At 39.8% G+C, this 19681-nt stretch overlaps 1 protein-coding gene across 3 annotated transcripts in view; it reads left to right on the forward strand.

Annotated features, from left to right (window-relative positions):
- The first annotated feature begins 353 nt into the window (after positions 1 to 353).
- The window catches only part of DIP2C (disco interacting protein 2 homolog C), a 446084-nt gene continuing 426756 nt past the window's right edge, over positions 354 to 19681 (forward strand). For all 3 annotated transcript variants that reach the window (XM_063452241.1, XM_063452243.1, XM_063452244.1), the window contains exon 1: positions 354 to 916. In XM_063452241.1, the coding sequence (XP_063308311.1) occupies positions 832 to 916 (85 nt within the window). In that variant the 5' untranslated portion in view covers positions 354 to 831. The remainder of the gene's footprint in view (positions 917 to 19681) is intronic.

Below are 19681 nucleotides of genomic sequence, written 5' to 3' on the forward strand. Positions count from 1 at the left end.
GGAATTGAACTTGGATCTGCTTACACAAAACTTTTGATTTTACTAACAGGCTCAGCTATTTCTTTTTTTTTTTTTTATCATGTAAATTGTAAGCAATGGAAATGTAAAAAAAAAAAACCCAAAAACACAACAACAACAAAAAAACATTTCCTGCAGCAATACAAAGTGTAAGGTTGAGGACAGAATAAAAAAAGGAGATTAAATCTGACATTTCCACTTGTTCACACTAGTGATGTCAAATCTGCTGTCACGTGACCCGCGCTATCCACGTGGGAGCAGCACCAGTGGAGATGTGCCCATAGGGTGAGCTTGGAGATAGGGATGCTGCGGACAGACATGCAGTGAGGCAGGCTGAGAGCTGCAGGAGAGGGTGCAGGAGTGTGTGAGTGGTGGGGGGTGCTCGGTGCATGGCACTGCGGCTTTAAGGTGCCTGTCTCTGTGTGTGTGTAGGACTGGGAGCCCCTCCCTCCAGCTGGAAAGAGCAGCTCCCATAGAATGCTCTGCAGACCTGCCAGGGTGGGCTGCTTTGTGTGCTCCATGCAAATAGCAGAGCTGGCCTGATGCACTGCAGCCTGCTTCTCCCCAACTGAGGACAGCACCAAAAAAAGGGGGGGTCATCATCACATCGTAAAGGGAAAACCAAGGCAGAGCAAGCAGCTATTTGCCACCAGTAACACCCGGCAGGAGGAGGAGTAGGAGAGAGAGAGCGCAATCAGTGCATTTCCTTTGCTAGCCCAGCTCCCCCCCCCCCCCATGCCTGGCTGAGGAGGAGAGGCTGACAAAGAGACAGCGAGCGAGCAGGGGCTGCCAGGAGCTAGCATTACACAGAGCATGGCGGACCGCAGTCTGGATGGGGTGCCCCTACCCCTGGAGGTGAGAGCCAGGCTGGCAGAGCTGGAGCTGGAGCTGTCTGAAGGTAAAGAGATACCCTGATGATGTGTACTCCGCCCATGCACTGGATGTGATCACCCCCTATGGCAGAGGGTGATGATGGAGGGGGGTGATGACATTTATTCAGACTGCGGGGTTTTGTGGTTTGTTTCTTTATCCCTCCCCTTTATAATGTCACTGCAGAGGGTGCTCGTTGCTGCCCATGTCTTCCTCTGTGCCCCTGGCATAGTGCCCTCAGTGCCCACGGTGTAACATTCTCTGCACAGAATACTCCCGGTTTTCCGTCTTCAGCGTCCATGGAATAATATTCTCATCATTGCATTCTGTGTGCCCGTTGAATAATAATCTCTGCCTAGCATTCTATGTGTCCATTCAATAATATATCTGCAATGCTTCCTCTTTGCCCCTGGTGTAGCATCTCTGTGCCCATGGTAAAATAATCTCTGCCCAGTGCTTCTTTGGTTCCCCCGGTATAGTATCCTCTGTGCCACTGGCAAAATAATCTCTGCCCAATGCTTCCTTGGTCCTTATTGGTATAGTATAGTACATCTTCTGTTTCCATGGAATAAAATTCTCTGCACAGTATCCCTTGTGCCCCGGTCATGGCATCCTCAATGCCCATGGTATAATGTTGTCTGCACAGCATCCCCACTTATACAATGATCTGTGCAGCTCAAAGTATCCCCTGTGTCCCTGTCATCGCATCTACTGTTGCTGGGATGAGAGTAATTAACACTATGCATGCCTGGGGGCACCAGGTTTATGCATTGCTTCCTACTTGTGCTGATTGATGGAAATATTAACCCACTGGCAGTGCTAGGTTAGTAGTAGAAGTATCTCTTTTCCTATAAACCTCTTACCTGGATGGAGATGGGCTGATTAACTCTACTTTTGCCAACTGCATCTACTAAGGATATGTTTGACTCTCCATCTTGTGTACCTAGAAGGCAGAGTATTAACCCATTACCAGTTTCAATGATCTGCAACCTATAGCCCCCTCTATATTAGGTCATGGTTGGGAGGTCTGCAGCCTCCCAATGCGCGTATGATCTAGAGAGAGTGGATGTTAAAAAAAACACTAGTCATGGTTGAGAGACTATATGCCCTAAAAATATAATTTACAGCAAGCCCAATGTCATTCACAGTCATCGTCATGTTATGCACAATGAACAGTCTTCTTTCTGTTTTCTGACGGATAGAAAAATTCTCCATTGTTTTAGCTTTATAAATTCATTGTCTAGCATAGTAGTACTACTGGTTTGTTTTATTTATGTTTTGTTTGGTACACGGAGAGGCCCTTTGATTTATCACATTTAGATGGCAGGCTATTTAGCAGGAAATAGTTAATACAGTCCTTCCCAATCTCCTGGAATTTTGCCCCCTCCCCCCTCCCTGCCATTCATTGCCCATTTATGTCAAACCTAGAGATTCCTTGATGGGATTCATAGATTGAATTATTCATATTGAAGAAAGATCAGTTTTGCTTGTGTGTTTGCCTTATATCTTCAATATCCTCCTTTGTTTGTCCAAAATGTATGTGTGTGTGTGTATGTATATCAGTTTCCAAGACTAAGGCTGACATCCCTGCATCCCTCTTTGATTCGATTGATGTGCTAAAGCTCCTAGTGTCCTCAGACATCAGGTTGGTTCGAGGTGATGGGAATTACAGAATATATGACAGCTTGGCGGCTGCGGTTGCCTAACCCTACTGTATTCTTACCAGGCGGATCATGTTGAGCCTTTTCAATCCTTAGTGGATTAAAAGGTTTCCTTGCAATAGATTTAAACTCAGATGTCCAGGTGTGCCTCCACCCAGCAGCTGTTAAACTCAAACTCCTATGATCCCATGCCAGTCACATAGGCTTGCTAACTATTCTGAGTTGTAATGGTCACTGTAACAGTTGGGAGTACAAGTATCTAGCCATTGTGTTCTTAATTGAAACACCAAATTCTTAAATTCTATAAATAGCTCAATTACGTGTCACATTTATTGTGCTGGGAAACAGGTCCATCATCCCCTCTGGTATTTAAAGAGTTATCACCACATTTGTTTACTCTCTCAAATCAATCTCAATTACAGCATTTGGCTTTTGGCGTCAAACCCCTGTTAACATTACTATGGCAACCTGAGTTGCAGCATCTGCATTTAGGAATGGGGGCTAGTCAGGAACCTTCATTAAAAATACATTCTTTATATACCTTTTGAAATTTAATTAATTTAGTGTTAATATGCAGTGGTAATATTTCTTTTACAATGGTACCATGGAGGGTTTATTATATTCAGATTTTTAAAGTTCTGGTGGACTTTCTCGTCTGATATCCTCTGTCAAATCACAGAGTAATTTTAAATAAAATTAGGGAAAGGGCACTTTTAATTCTGGAAGCAGAGGATTTGGACCACAGATTGGAAACATGAGACCAGGGTGTGTTACTGCAATGCAAGAATATGCCAGCGCACCAATTGTATTCTCTGCGAAAGAGGTTGATGACTAAACCTTTTTGGTGAAGAATTAATGCAGATTAACTTTTAATCGATTTTTAAGGTCTAGTGACCTGCAATTTGTAGCAAACGAATGTTTTGTTACCCGATTGTCAAAGAAAAATAAATTGACCTGCATTTAATGCACTGGTTATATAATCTTGCCAAAGATCAACAGCCTTTTTACCCTACAATTGTAATACATACAAATTCTATTGTTCTCTAAAAAGTACCCAATTTGCTGTGAATGGTGGGAGTTGATCCTTCCATGCCAGCCTTTTCTGTGTATTTCAACAGGTCCCATACATTTCTATTCCTTTCCACTGCAGAGAGGTGGAATTTGTTGGAAATTCATAAATAATTGATAATAAAAGACTGCATTATATGAATGTAACCTGTCTGTGAATTCCACCATGTATTCTAAACTTGAATAGATTGTTAGAAAGGCATCAGCCTGATTTAACCACTTAGAATATAATCTATAAAAATGATCTGATTCTGTTTGTTGCTGTAGTAACATGGATTATCGTTGAATCATATTTTATTTTGACCCACAATGGTGATATGTATCTTTTTTATGTAGAATCTTCGTGATTTCAGTCTGTTCTGTCTACTCAAATGTGTGTCAAGCCCTTTTGTTTTGTTGGTCATTGATGATATTGATTCAGTGCTATAGATATAAATATAGTTTACGTTAATGAGCCATGTGATACGCTAGATCAGATTTCTGGAGTTTGTGCGTGTTTACTATGAGAAAAAACTCTCTGAATGAGAAATTTTAATTTTTACTGTTTGAACTTTGTCACAACCCCCATGCACTCTGCAGCTCAATTTGGCAGGGCTGTTTTGTGTTTCAACCTCTTACAGAGTTCAATATGAAGTCTATCAGGGTTTTTTACTAAGGTGAGGAAATCAAAGTGAATTTAAAAAGGTCAGATTAGTTTAATGGAAAACATAGCTGAATTTGTTTTCCAGACTATTTTGACCTTAAATTTGAAATTTGCTTTGAATTCTTATTGAATTCTTACTTCTCACGTAAGTTATCACCTTACTGAATAACCCTTGATGAGTAACTGAATAAACGTGACAGTACTTACCTTTTATGGAATGCCAAGGTTGGGCAAATCTTACAGGCCAAGAAGTTATTCCATGGCTTATAAACATATTACTGTTAATTCTTAATTTTTGTGGTGGGTTTTACATGGAAATACGGATTTAGCATTTCTAATGATGATGATAATAATAATTTGACTCCTACCGGTACGTAGGCATAACTGGTTCTTTGGGGTGTTAACCCCAAAATTAAGTTAAAAACCTATCATTTCCATTAAATTTGAACTCTGGTTTGTAACTGCAAAATTGTGTTGCTTATGACTGTATTGAAACAATTTTAACTACTAATTGATTTACCGTAATAGATCCCACAGAACCAACTTAGAATATATTTTCTGTGTAAAATCAATCAACTCTAGTGACTCTAAACGACAGGCACGTAAAGGTGCTCTAAAAATAACATGTTCCTATTTCACTCCATGGGTTATTGGTCATTAAAAAGGATTCATTTACATTATGGCCTAGAATAGCTTTATGAAATGGTGCTGATGTGTGCTCTTCAAACCTTTTATTCAATAAGCATGAAGGGCACATGAAAAGTGCTAAATATTAGATTTTCATTGTGTAGATAAGCTAAGCCTTCTGATTGTTACCCATCATTCCCATTGCCCAGGCACCGTTTATATAGACTTTCATCTTTACTGTTACTTTCTGTGTTAAAAGCGTTGATGTTTTTTTTTTTTATTTTTTAATAGAATTTATTATTTTTAAAAGAATATCAAAATGTGATTTGAGTGTAATGAAATATGTTTGAGCTCTGTAAATAAGGAATAACAATATGTGATTTCTGGTGCATAAGCTGCCAAGGGGCCTCTTCGGTGGGCTGGCATTGCTTCCGTCTGTGTATAGAAGAGGGTTATAGGCTTATAGACTCGTCAGCTGTGACTCTGTGACAAGCCTGCATGCACTGGGCATCTATTACCACACTGCAAAGGCTAAACCCTTACCATGCACTGTTTAACCCAGAACCCTTTAAGGGCTTCATGTCTCATAATCTCATTTTTATTTAGCTTCCACCTATAGCAATGTCACACCAAAATCCACACTGCATTGAGAAGCCTTGATTGTCAAACATTTGACTTTGACCCCATCTGAACATAGACAATAGACACTGTCATACAGCAGGTCACCGAAGATCAACTTGCTCAGAGCATAGATCAGGCTTTTGATTTGATTTTGATCTTTTTTTTTTCCCCCTTTGTAACGGTTTTTGAAGGGCTCCCTGCCAAGAAAACACACTCCTCTTATACCAGCTCAATCAGTGTCTGGGAGGAGCTTGGGATGTTGACATTGTATTCCTTATTTAACACTTGGGAGGGGAGGGGTTTGTGTATACTGACAGGCAGACTATGGGGAGAGGGGTTACATTTGAAGTTTAGGAGTGTGCCCTTTGAGTACAGTGTGTACACCAGCTGTTAGAGGTCAATATTTTCTCTTATTTATTGCTGCTTCGGTGCACACATTCAACTACTTAGATTACCAAGAACATGTTTAATCCTGTGTCCGAGCTATACTGAGTTAAGTGTAGTCTGTCCTTTTTAAAATTCTTTATTTAACTTTAACATGTGAATAGAACCATACGGAACCACGTGATTAGGTAAACAACCGATAGACAGAATCTGCCATTTCTGTGTGAGAATTCTTTTTAACATTAAACCAACTTCAAAACAGGGTCTGCATAGTCGAACACTTGAATAAGAGTGAACCCTCATTTATTACGGACATAAACTGATTCCTGCTGCTTCACAGCTTTAAATATATTTTATGCCTGAGATAGCTGGCAAGTAGACCGACTAGTTGTTGTTGAACTGCAACTCCCAAAACACTTCACCAGCCATTAGGCTAACAAGGAGTTGTAAAATCTTCAACAGCCGGGGATACCTTTTGGAGAGGGGGGGGGAGTATGTGCACGCACACACACACTTTTCCTTGGGTAAAGGGATACAGCAAAGTACTGATGTACAATAATGTGTTATTGTATAATCCCTACAGTACAAGCCCCCCCCCCCCCTTCTATTAAAAGAATTGGCCTATATTGTCATAGTTGATAGTATGCCACAAGCAATTGGCTGAGGATTCTGAATACATTATTGCCTTTCTCATTTGTGACTCTAAAAACCCTATTTACATGAGAAGCATCCTTGTTTTTCTCTTTATTTCTGCACATTCACACAAATATTAAGTATGTAATGAGGCAAAGTCCCTCAACTTCTGCTGAATATGACTTGGTCTCAGAAACTCTTCTGCATTTTGCCTTCAGTGACACATGTATGATCTATTAAGTGTTATTTTGGGCCAAGCATGTAAACGTTACATGCAAGGTCTGTGTCATGTGATTTAGAGGTGATTACAACACAATCTCACAGAGAGCCTCTACTAAACAAACTGCTAAGTGGGAAAATGTCACACCTTAAGGTGAGGGTTTTATTTTTTGCTCCTGTTGGTCATTATGCGATGGGATACTGTAAAAAAAATAGACCTGTATTTTATTTTTTTTTTGGGTGGGGAGGAGGGTATATATGTTGGACAACGGTGAACATCTATCCCTTAAAAACCATCTGATCTCCAGAACAGACAGTAATGTCACTTCCCTGCAAGAGTCAGTTCATCTTTAAGTTGGAGAATTGTCTATAAATAACCACAAGTATTGGAAACATTAAAAAGTGGTCTAACTGCTTTGTTGTTCAGTCATTCCATTGAAGGTTGCATACATTTTGGGATGTTGTACTAGCTAATGCCTTGGGATGGATGAAAACCAGTTTGGCTTGTATTTTGTCCTTTGAAGATTATACATATATCATCCTATCAGAAGCATCACATTCAACTGTTTGAATACAGAGTTGCTGAATTTGAGGCTACTAATTTACGGTCCATAATTTTACTGGATATACTTCTTATATCTTATCTATGCTTTCAGCTCAGCTAAAGAAAGCCTATGTTGGTAACTTATACTGCAGTCTGCCTTGTGTAAATATATTCGGTCTAGCTCCTTCATTTCCATCTAGATTTTTTTCTCTTTGCTTTTAAAAGTTACTGGCATTATATGCACATATATTTTAGGTTTACTTTGAACATCATCACCATTATCATCGCCCGCTGTGGTGGTTATGATGCCAGGATTAACCAGGCCCCGTTCCCCTCTAATGAGGCAAATTGTTTAGCCCTCTTACGTGGGTCTAACCAGGCTCCTGGTCTGCTCTGAAGAAGAATTTACCACATCTGGATGGCCATTCATTGGCTGAGAGTGTCCGCTGACTGCTCTCAGGCAGTGAATTGCAAAACATGCATGTATAGAATTCATATTAGGCAGCCTGTTTTCTGGGCTTGCTATTGATGCCCCAATGATGCTGCTTTGGCTTGTGGAGTTACATCATCGGCAACAGAGGTGTAAAACTCCATTTGTGAAGCATTTCATAGTGAAACACTGCGCATACATACTCTAGGCACCATGAACACTTCAAGTTACTGACATGGTTCTGGTGCTTGAAGTAACTCTTTACTACTGCTTCATCAATATAAAATGGTGAGATAACTAGAAAGCAAATCTTCGAAAATGAAATTTTACTTGATAAACACATTGATGTTTTATCACTAAATGGTGGATTATAGCGATCTGTAGCCAACTTTAAAGGAACACTCGGGATGGGTTATTGGTGATATCTTACCTTCAGATGTTATTATTTTTATAAAATGATTTTACCCGAATTTAACCCTGGCTGTGTTCCTTTTAAACTATGTTTGGGCATAAGGCTATCCTAGCTATAAGATAAAGCCAGGGACTAATGAAAGTATTTAGAAAATTGGGCAGACTAGATGGGCCGAATGGTTCTTATCTGCCGTCACATTCTATGTTTCTATGTAAATAGCCCCCTTTTATGTATATATTTCTCATACTTGGTTGATTTCATATTTAAAATTTTCACTATCAATCATGTTTATAGAAATGAAAACACTGTGTTTTTTTTTTTTTTTTTTTCTCTTTAGTATCAGGGAAGTAATTTATAACTTTAATTTCAACACACAAAGGGTTTATTTACCAAAGTGAGAATTAAAAGTGAATTTCAAATTATGAGGCAGCATAACCAGCATAGCTGTGCTTTCAGTTCAGCTACTTTAGCCTTAAATGTGAAATGTATGTTTAATTTACTGTAAATTCTCACTTTAGTAAATAACCCTAAATGTACATCCAGCCAAGACAATGCAAATACAGGACAAACTCTGCAGTAGTTTTATTTCTCCTTTTCTCTATGCTGACTGCCAGGTGCAATGGACAGAGCGTGGGGCCCAAGATGGAGGCCTCCATTTGCAGGATAAAGAGGTGTGAATGACTAAATTGTAACATTATTTGTCATACCTCACATAGATATTTGTCAAATACAGGGATAAGGGAACATGATCCAAATTTTCTGGAAAGTTACAGTTCCCCCTTAAGTGCTGTCTTTTGAGTATAAATAAGGTAATGCCAGAACTATGCACTTAAACACAATATACATAAGTGGCACTGTCACTTTTTTTGCATTTCTTGCAAAAACACCCTAAGTTGCCATGACCGCCTATGGTGGAAGAGAGATGTACCAGTAGGAAGCAATACTTTCCAGAATCTCTGAGCAAATTAAGCCATCAAGCGTTTCATCACTAGATTACTCCTGTGCGTTTGTGACAGTACAAAATGTCACAAATTATGGCAGATATTGTGAGACTGTGGGGCTTCCATTGTTCTTCTTGCACATGCACAACTCGAGTCCTGTGACATGGTTAATCACATGATATGGAGGCAGAATCTGTTGATGCTCTTTCCTGTAATATAGTAACAGGTGTAGGGATGTCTGACACGTTGAGTCAGTGCTGGCTGCTAATGGAAGATTCAATCCAGTGGTAGAAAAGAAACAGTTTATATAGGGCTCGACCAATCCCAGGCATCAGATTGCCATGGCAACTAGAAATTTTGCCCTGGCGTCGGGGATTTGTCAGCCTTTTACCTAAAGTGGCCGGCTGGGCAAACAATGGAGCCGGCCGGCTGGTCGCCCGCTCAGGGAGCGTTGTAGCCGTCTGCCCTGGGAGGTATGGAGGCGGCCGGCTCAGGAAGCTGTGTAGCCGGCCACCCGCGGGAACATAGAGGCGACCGGCTCAGGAAGCTGTGTAGCTGGCCGCCCGTGGGAGGTATGAAAGAGGCAGGCTGGGGCAGCGCGTGAGGGAGCAGTCTCCCTGCAGCTCCTTTCTGCTCCCTCGAGCTGTGTAATGATGCCAGGAGCCGGAATATGACGTCCTTCCAGCCCCGGCTTCACTGCAGACCTCTGAAAAGGCAGCGTTTACATTGAAAAGGCTACAGAGACAGGTTATAGGCACCAGAACAACTACATTAATCTGTAGTGCTTCTAGTTACTATAGTGTCCCTTAAAAATAACTGGCTAATTTTTTTTTTTGCTGGCTTATAGATTCCAAACAAATTTGTCAAGCCCTGGCTAATGAGAATTTTGAGCACAAATCATTGTTTTTTTTATTCCCCTCAAATGATTTCACAAATACAAATCGATAGAATAAAATACGTAAAGGTTTTAAAAAACACAGAGACACTCGCTTGACTGGCTAATAAAATGTAATTTGATTGGTCGTACCGTTATATTTATCCTTTTGGTCACACATCTTATGACACTTCTCTTCACAGAATGTTGGCCGCATTTGAATGTGATGACAACATTTGGAAAACCTGGGGGGAATAGCAAGGATGTTTGAAGCTGGCGTGACAAGACATTTTTAACATTTTGAAAATTAGAATGCTTTTCCCCAGCATTTTCTGAGCAATCCCCCTGTCTAGTAAGACGGGTTTAAACAATTTAGTCTGTCAAATTTATCATTTAATATGTGATAAGTGAAAACGTATGTATTTTATTTGCAGTATTTTACCTGGTAGTTACGGTATGTATTTTGCCCTTTTTGGACTGTATACAATGGTGAACTATCTACCAACGAAACATACTGATTAATGGATGCAAGGGAGTTTTAACAGATTTTAGGTATCCATTGCTGTTTGGTTTTTCCAAACTGGGCTGCTTATTGCTGTTGGACTGCAACTCTATTACACTCCTTTCCTTCAGTTATTAAATAAAATAAAATAAAATAGGGGGAATTGACTTTCAATAATGAGTTAAAGTGGAACTGTCACTTTCTTGAATTTTTGAAAAGCCAACATTATTTACTTAACCCTTATATTTAACAAATATGTATTTGTGTGAGGTGTGAAAAATAAATGTAGAATTTCACACCTCTTTATCCCGCAAGGGAGCTCCTCCATCTTGGCTCCCTTTTTAAGCATACAGGGAGAGCAGATATGGAGCAGTGTTATATATATATATATATATATAGTGTGTGTGTGTGTATGTATATATATAAATTGGAAATGTGTTCCCTGACTGAGTCTGGACTGAACTCGATTGTGATGTAATTTGATAAATCTTTCATATAAATTTAAATGAAAATCGTTCTTCACATGCAGGGCCGCCATCAGGGGGTGACAACCGTGACAGTTGTCACGGGCCCGGCGGCCCTGGGGGGCCCGGCCGCCCGGGCCCCACGTGGAGCGGCGAAACTGCCGCAGGTGCATTTGCACTGGGGCCCATCAGGTGGCCCAAGCATTTAGGGCCACCCGTTGGGCCCTATATCTTCAGGGGCCCGGTCAGCGCTGCGGCCGGGTAATTGCGCGACCGGGCCCCTTTAAAAAAAATTGCGGCTACACCGCAAGTGCTGCTGGGAGGAAGTGACGGCCGGTCACTTCCTCCCAGCTAACTCCGCGCGGGGGGAGAGGAGAAGAGAGGAGAGGAGTTGAGATGAGTTGAGATGAGAGGACACCAGAGGCATCCACTCCCATCATCCCCAGCCACCCTCCTGCAACTTAAAGGTAAGATGAGGGTGGCTGGTAAATGAGGTGTGTGTATATGTATATGTATATGTATGTGTCTGCATGTATGTATGTCTGTGTGTATGTATATGTATGTGTCTGCATGTATGTATGTATGTATGTCAGTATGTATGTCTCTGTGTGTATATGTATGTGTATGTGTCTGCATGTATGTATGTATGTCAGTATGTATGTCTGTGTGTGTGTGTGTATATGTATGTGTCTGCATGTATGTATGTATGTCAGTATGTATGTCTGTGTGTGTATATGTATATGTATGTGTCTGCATGTATGTATGTCAGTATGTATGTCTGTGTGTATGTATATGTATGTGTCTGCATGTATGTATGTATGTATGTATGTATGTCAGTGTGTATGTATATGTATGTGTCTGCATGTATGTATGTGTGTATGTATATGTATGTGTCTGCATGTATGTCAGTATGTATGTATGTCTGTGTGTATATGTATATGTATGTGTCTGCATGCATGTATGTATGTATGCCAGTATGTATGTCTGTGTGTGTATATGTCAGTCTGTATATAAGGACCTAACTAATCCTGTATTGTTTATGCAAGCAGGACATAGGTTGTTCATGATACATAATAAGAGACTCTTAACACTGTTGGGACTGAAATATTTACTCAAGTGATTATCTTATGGACTTTTATATTTATATGGTTTGAGAGACTGAGAAGCAATGTATCTGCTGTTCCCTATATGTCTTTAACGATTTGCATACTTGGGTATAGGAAAAGTATAATTCATATCGGCACTTTATATTTATATTTATTTTTATTCATTGTTATTTAACTTTTTAAGCTCCCGGATACCCACATTTACTGTGTACTGTTTGCAAGTTTTTATAGGATTTGGTGAACTCTTATTCTTCCAGTTTTAGAGCTTAAATACTGTCCCTCTGTCTTATTCCCTCTTTTCCACTTCCTGCTACACTCACTCTGTAAATATCAGGATTATATATCCAGTATGTATATATATATGTCTAAATGTATGTCTGTTTGTCAGTATGCATGTATGTCTGTGTGTGTATGTCAGTATGCATGTATGTCTGTGTGTGTATGTCAGTATGTATATATGTCTGTATGTGTGTCTGTGTGATGCATGTCTGTATGTATGTGTATGTATGTCTGTGTGTATGTCTGTGTGTGTGTGTATCTGTATGTGTGCGTGTATGTAAGTATGTATATATGTCTGTGTGTGTGTGTATGTCAGTATGTCTGTATGTGTGTGTGTATGTCAGTATGTATATATGTCTGTATGTATGTATGTGTGTGTGTATGTCAGTATCTATGTATATATGTCTGTATGTATGTATGTGTGTGTGTATGTCAGTATCTATGTATATATCTATCTATTAGCATGAATGTCAGTACGCATGCATGTCTGTGTGTGTGTATGTCAGTATGTCTGTATGTATCTGTGTATGTATATATCTATCTGTGTGTGTATGTATGTATATCAGTATGTATGTATGTCAATATATATGTATGTCAATATGTATGTACGTTTTTGTATGTATATATGTATGTTTGTATGTCAGTTTGTATGTATATCTGTTTTTCAGTATGTATGTATGTATGTCTATGTCAGTATGTGTGTGTATCTGTGTATGTGTCTAAACGTGTGTATGTCTGTTTCAGTATTTGTGTATCTTTCTGTGTGTGTGTCTGTGTCCTTTTGTGTCTGTGTGTGTGTATTCCTGTGGGCGGGATTTGGAGGCGGGGCTTGGAGGCAGGCACCGGGGCCCAGACCTTGAGCTTTGTTAGGGGCCCCACAATTTCTGATGGCGGCCCTGTTCACATGAATGTCCATGGTGAGAATTGTATTACTGAGGACCAAATTGTATTCAAAAATGAATTGCAAAGTATAGTCTAAAATTATTCTAGCTGTGACTATAGACGAGGTTGATTTTTTTTTCTAAATAGGCCATCTTTGCCCAAGTTTTTCTTTTTCAGTTTACTACAAATCAGGAAATAAACTCCTCCATGTGACGTTATGATCTCTGCCATAAAGTAGTCCGCACAATGGTGTACTTCACTTGTAAAATACATTTACTGTAACAGTAGGAAACCATACTGTATGTAATGCTCAAAGACATTATTTTTCCTACATTCCCCTGATTGTCTCCTTTAACCCCTTAAGGACACAACTTCAGAAATTAAAGGGAATCATGACTAAATATTTCCGTCATGTGTCCTTAAGGCAGGGGTTCTCAACCCAGTCCTCAGGACCCCCTACCAGTCCAGGGTTTAGGGATTACCTGGGTGTGTCTAAGGTGTTTAGAAAAAGGGAAAAAAGAACACCTTAGACTCTAAGGTGTTTTTTTTTTTTCCTTTTTCAAAACACCTTAGACACACCCAGGTAATCCGTAAACCCTGGACTGGTAGAGGGTCCTTAAAGAACCACTCTAGTGCCAGGAAAACATACTCGTTTTCCTGGCACTAGAGTGCCCTGAGGGTGCCCCCACCCTCAGGGTCCCCCTCCCGCCCGGCTCTGGAAAAGGGAAAGGGGTAAAAACTTACCTTTTTCCAGCGGTGGGCGGAGAGCTCTCCTCCTCCGATCCTCCTCTTCTCCTCCCCGTCGGCTGAATGCGCACGCGCGGCAAGAGCTGCGCGCGCATTCAGCCGGTCACATAGGAAAGCATTCATAATGCTTTCCTATGGACGCTTGCGTGCTCTCACTGTGATTTTCACAGTGAGAATCACGCAAGCGCCTCTAGCGGCTGTCAATGAGACAGCCACTAGAGGAAATAGGGGAAGGCTTAACCCATTCACAAACATAGCAGTTTCTCTGAAACTGCTATGTTTCTGAAAAAATGGGTTAACCCTAAAAGGACCTGGCACCCAGACCACTTCATTAAGCTGAAGTGGTCTGGGTGCCTAGAGTGGTCCTTTAAGGCAGCGGGTTCTCAACCTTGTCCTCAAGGGGTTAAGGAGCTGTGTCCTTTAAAAAAAAAAAAAAAAGCCTCTTGGTATTTAATTCCTCTAATGTCTACCATAATTGTCAGGTTTTCATTGGACCCTTTCCCATATCTAGTGTGGAATGTGTACCCTAAGTAACCTACCAGACAGTATGTTTTATAGTGTGTTTTACCAAAATATGTAACCACCAAAAAAAAACCCACTAATAATTGAAAACAGAAAGATTGAACCATTAGCCCTACAGTTACAAGTGGAGTGGATCAGAACTTGACCAGGCGGATCTATAATATTCTCGCAGACCACAAACGTGTCACATGCACTTTTGTAGTTGAGACTGGAATTTTATTGGTTTGAGAGTAATGGGATTTTCAAACCTTTAAAAAAAATTGCCAAAAAAAATGTTAACGGAAAAAAAGGTTTAATTTAAAATACTTTAAAAAAAAAAAAAAAGTATTATTATTTTTTTTTTTATTGTGGTTGTGATTCTCTGAAAATTGTGCCAGGGTGTTTCCTGAAATTGCCAGAGATTTCTTTCCACTGACTGCCACTTGAAAGGCAGCTGATCAGCTGAGCTTTGAGCTGATGCAATGAACACGCCACTTCGGTCAGACTTCTGAACTTCTTTTGTAGCCTCCTGGAATTAAAACCGCAGTGTGTTTTGATTTGGGAGAGAGCTAAAAGCTCAATAGACAAGTCATTTCATCTAATTTTGGTTGCCATACTTGTTGAAAGCAGTTGTGTGTGTATTTGCAGGGTGTGCTGTGTCCTACTCGGTATTGTTCTCCGGTACACTATGAATCTGACGCCTTACTAACTGTAATTCCTGATTTGGAACTAGGAGGATGCTTTGTAAATAGTCTGCAGATGTTCCCACAGCCAGTCACTGCTTTCTCTTCAGCAAACCTGCCGAACTAAATGGAATTTCTGAGACTTTTAGTATTGAACCAGAAGTAAAGATGTGTTTTAAATAAACAAATTGTCGATAGAAACTTTATTTAAAACATTATTGTGTAAACTACTCCCTTCCCCGCGGGACTACAATCGAGCTACCGTACATTATGTGAAATGCTTCATTAAATTAAAGCTGGTGTTAGTTTAGTAAAATAAATACGATAATTAGAATGAGCTTTACCTCCTTAAAGGAACACTCCGTACAGCAAGTAGTGGTTATAGTGCCAAGAGTGCCTGGTATTCTTCAATGTAAGTAGTAAAAATGTTTTAGAATAGTTTGACGTCTTACTCAGGGGCCACTGGGGGCCCTGCTTCCACTAAAACCTCTAGGACAGCTGAAAGCTCCCTGTGTGAGCTACGTCTGGCAGTACAGAGCTTAGATTATTGGCTGAGAGGAATGAACGAATGCTCTCATTCATTGAGTTAGCCCTGGACAGCAGGGCTCAGGTCAGGGGAGCTAATGGAAGCTCCTAAGCAGGAGCTAGCGTTATCTCCTAGTCAGAGGTAGGACTTACAACCGTTGACTACATATACTGGGGGAAGTCAAAGGACACTCCTGACACCATAGACACTACCACACACTGTTGTGGCTATGGGGTTTGGTGTGTTCCTTTAGTAGGACGTTGCATGGAAGGTTAACTCTATATAGTGTATGTATGTATCATTTTCTTTGTTTTTGTTTTCCTAAGAGCTGTGGATTTCTGTTTTGAGACCATTTTTTTTAAATATATATTTTTAAACAAGTAAACTAACATAATAAAACCTAAAAGGAAAGGCCAAGCAATCAAAGTTCCATACATTTGGCAATTTATTGGGGTTTTAATTAATTGCAAAATGTATGGAACTTGGAGTGCCTGGCCCTTCCTTTTACTTGATTGCTGCTGGGTAAGTGACCACCCTGGGTCATTGAGCACCCTGTTCCGGAGGTTGGTTGGCGTATGCACTCTCTACCTGCATTAAGCTGTAGTGCTTTCTGGTGGCTAGAATGTCCCTTTAAGTCAACCAACCATCCAGTTCAATGACTTTATTTTGCGTTCAGTTTGAATAAAAAAAAGTTTATCATCTCCAATCTAGATATCAGTTTGGAAACAAAGTGTAATTATAGGATGCTTTTGGTGGTGTTTCATAATGCATGTTTTGGTAACTGTTAGCTTGTTCATGACATTTTGCAGGCTCTTTTTTTGCTATGTGATTGTTTGTTGACACTGTTGGTGCCACATTAGTGTCAACATTATATAAGCCATGCTGGCAGCTGCATGCCATTCCTCATCTTGGCACTGCTTGACTTCTAGTGGAGAGCTCAGTTTTTTTGTTTTGTTTTTTTTCGTTTTATTTTCCAATTAGACTTCTCACAGCCATTCCAATCTCCTTCTTGTGAATAGAAAGTTGCCACACAGTGGACAATCATTTGGTCATAGAGACTATAACAAAGAATCCTGTTGTATGTGTATGATTTTGGACAAGATAGCAATTGCTTTCTGTGAGTTAATGTCTGATCTCCGATGTTCTTTGAGTCCATATAGGGTACAGACCATATCATTTCCAGACAATGGGTATTGTTTCAGTCTGTTGCTCACTTATATTCTTTTAGGCCAATATAGGATCTGTGTCCACTGTTCTAGCATTCCTTGGGTCACTGGTGGCCAATCAGATTTTGAATGCTAGAAATAATTATTATTTAATAATTGAATTTTGAGTCACCCAGTGCTGCTCTGGCACTGGTATAATATTAAATCATAGCATGAAAAATCTAATTGAGGAATACATTTTATTCATTACTTACCTGTGTGGTGTACTAGCAAAAATACCAAGACATAGTAAAATATTGTATTTTCACCTTGGGATAAAAGGTTAAATTCTACATTATACTCATTAAGTAACTAAACTAATGTGACTATACACAATGATAATTGAAATGCACACCGATCCCCATGATTGTAATTTTAAGTGGTGATGTATGAGATCTGTCCATCATAACCTAAGTTTAAAGAGATACGTTCCATCACAAAACCTAAAATTATATTTCCAGATCATGGAAGATATTTAAAGGGAAAGTATAGTCACCAAAACAACTTTCGCTTAATGAAGCAGTTTTAGTGTATAGATAGTATAGTCTCACCTCTTAATTCTATGCCATTTAGGAGTTAACTCACTTTGTTTATGCAGCCCTAGTCACACCTCCCTGCATGTGACTTACATAGTCTTCCGAAACACTTCCTACAAAGATCTAACTTTTACACTTCCTTTATTGTAAATACTGTTTAATTTCAAATTAATTATCTCATGCACTGTAAATAGTTTGCTAGATCCTAATCTAGACCGTAAATAGTTTGCTAGAGTCTCTTGTATGTGATTAAAGTTCAATTTACAGTACAGGAGATAAAAACTTTTAAAGTAAGTTACATCTGATTGAAAATGAAACCTGTTTTATTTTTATTTTTTTCCAATCACGGCCAGCGAGGTTGTGGCAAGTGCTGTATAATTAGAAAATAGATTTAACCCCTACATGGCATTGAACTAAGCAGTGAGACTTGAGAGGCGTGATCTATACACAAAAACTGCTTCATTAAGCTGAAGTTGTTTTGGTGACAATTGTGTCCCTTTAAGTATTATAAATGACACATGCTCTGGCATTTTTCTGTCCCTGTTATAGCTAGTAAGGATTAATCAAACCAAAAAAACATAAAACACTAATTTTGGTTAGAGTAACCCTTGCTGTTCTGGCTCTCCATCGCCCAAATAAAAAAAACAAAGCTAAAACGTAGGAAGGAAAGCTTGTCACCCCAGGCCACCTGTTGCCTGCGTGCTGACATCAGATGTCCAGTATGCACAGAATTTACACTAGCCAGCCTGGTCTGGACTGGCTAATGAGGCCCCGATGATGTTAACTCCACCTCTGACAGCAAAGGGGTTACATTTCATATGTGTACATACAGACTCCAGGCACCATGACAACTTCAAATAACTCATACTTATATTAGAGGCATTATTTTCTGTTGTCCATGAGCTAAAAAGACCCCGTGGAGGCCCTCTGAATTTGTTCATACATGGAAAAGGATTGACAGTAGCAGGGTTTCAATGACTATAACTTTGGCATAATATATCTCCCTCAGGTTGGAGCCCAGCTTCTCCAGAGCATCTGTACTTTGCCTATGGGCTTTGGGCAAAACGTGTAACTTGGAGTGTGCCGTCAGAGATTTACATGCATGGTATGTGATAGCACTCGAGATACTCTAAGGAATCCAACTAAAATAAAAGCATTGTTCCACATGAACAAAACAGCACTGAGCGCTAACATTCTATGCAGGTCCAATTTCTCCTACTCCACTGAATATTACAGCTAAATATAGAATCAGGATCTTCATTCATATCATTTCTGTGAATGCCCAAACACGGCCCATATGTAGTAACCAGTCATGTCAAACTGTATCCATTTTCACAAGGACAGATTAATCCTTGTCTGTAGCTATGTGACATACAGAGAAGCCACTAACAGGCCAATAGGCTTTGTTGCCATAGCAGCAGAAATAAATCGTAGTTTTATGGTTTTTGTACATTTTAAACGGTTGATGAAGTAAATGACAGATCTGCTTTATTTTACTTGTCTAAAGTGTAGTTATCATTTAGCGTGATATGACTTTAAAGAGAATAAGCCTTTTATTGCATCATGGTAGCCATATTACTAGCAAATGTTTTGTTTGATATCGCTTTATTTGTTGGCACTATATAAATAATAAAAAAATGTATGTATGTATGTATGTATGTGTATATGTGTATATATATATATATATATATATATATATATATATATATATATATAATTTATCTAGGCAAAACAGGAGCAATTGCAAAGTGCTAATGTTTTGAACCATTCCATTGATTTCCATGGTGATGACTCCTTATTTAGTTCTATTTAGCCCCAGATTAGGAACCGGTTTTGCCTTGATAAATCTCCCCCATTGTTTGTTGCTACGGGTGCTACTATACAGTAAAATAGTGTATGTCTACTGGTATTAAAGGACCACTATAGTGCCAGGAAAACATACTCGTTTTCCTGGCTCTATAGCCTCTCTAGGTCCCACCCACCCTCAGGGCCCCCCTCCCGCCGGGCTCTAGGGGATGGAAGGGGTTAAATTTACCTCTTTTTTCCAGCGCCAGGCGGGGGACTCTCCTCCTCCTCTCCTCCTCCTCCTTCTCGTCGTCATCGGCTGAATGCACATGCGCGCGCATTCAGCCAGTCCATAGGAAAGCATTCTCCATGCTTTCCTATGGACGCTGGCATCTTCTCACTGTGAAAATCAGTGAGAAGCGCGGAAGCGCCTCTAGAGGCTGGATTAACCCTATTATAAACATAGCAGTTTCTCTGAAACTGCTATGTTTATAGAAGAAAGGGTTAATCCTAGCTGGAC

Source organism: Pelobates fuscus, chromosome 4, assembly GCF_036172605.1.
Source record: "Pelobates fuscus isolate aPelFus1 chromosome 4, aPelFus1.pri, whole genome shotgun sequence".
NCBI classification, from domain to species: Eukaryota; Metazoa; Chordata; class Amphibia; order Anura; family Pelobatidae; genus Pelobates; species Pelobates fuscus.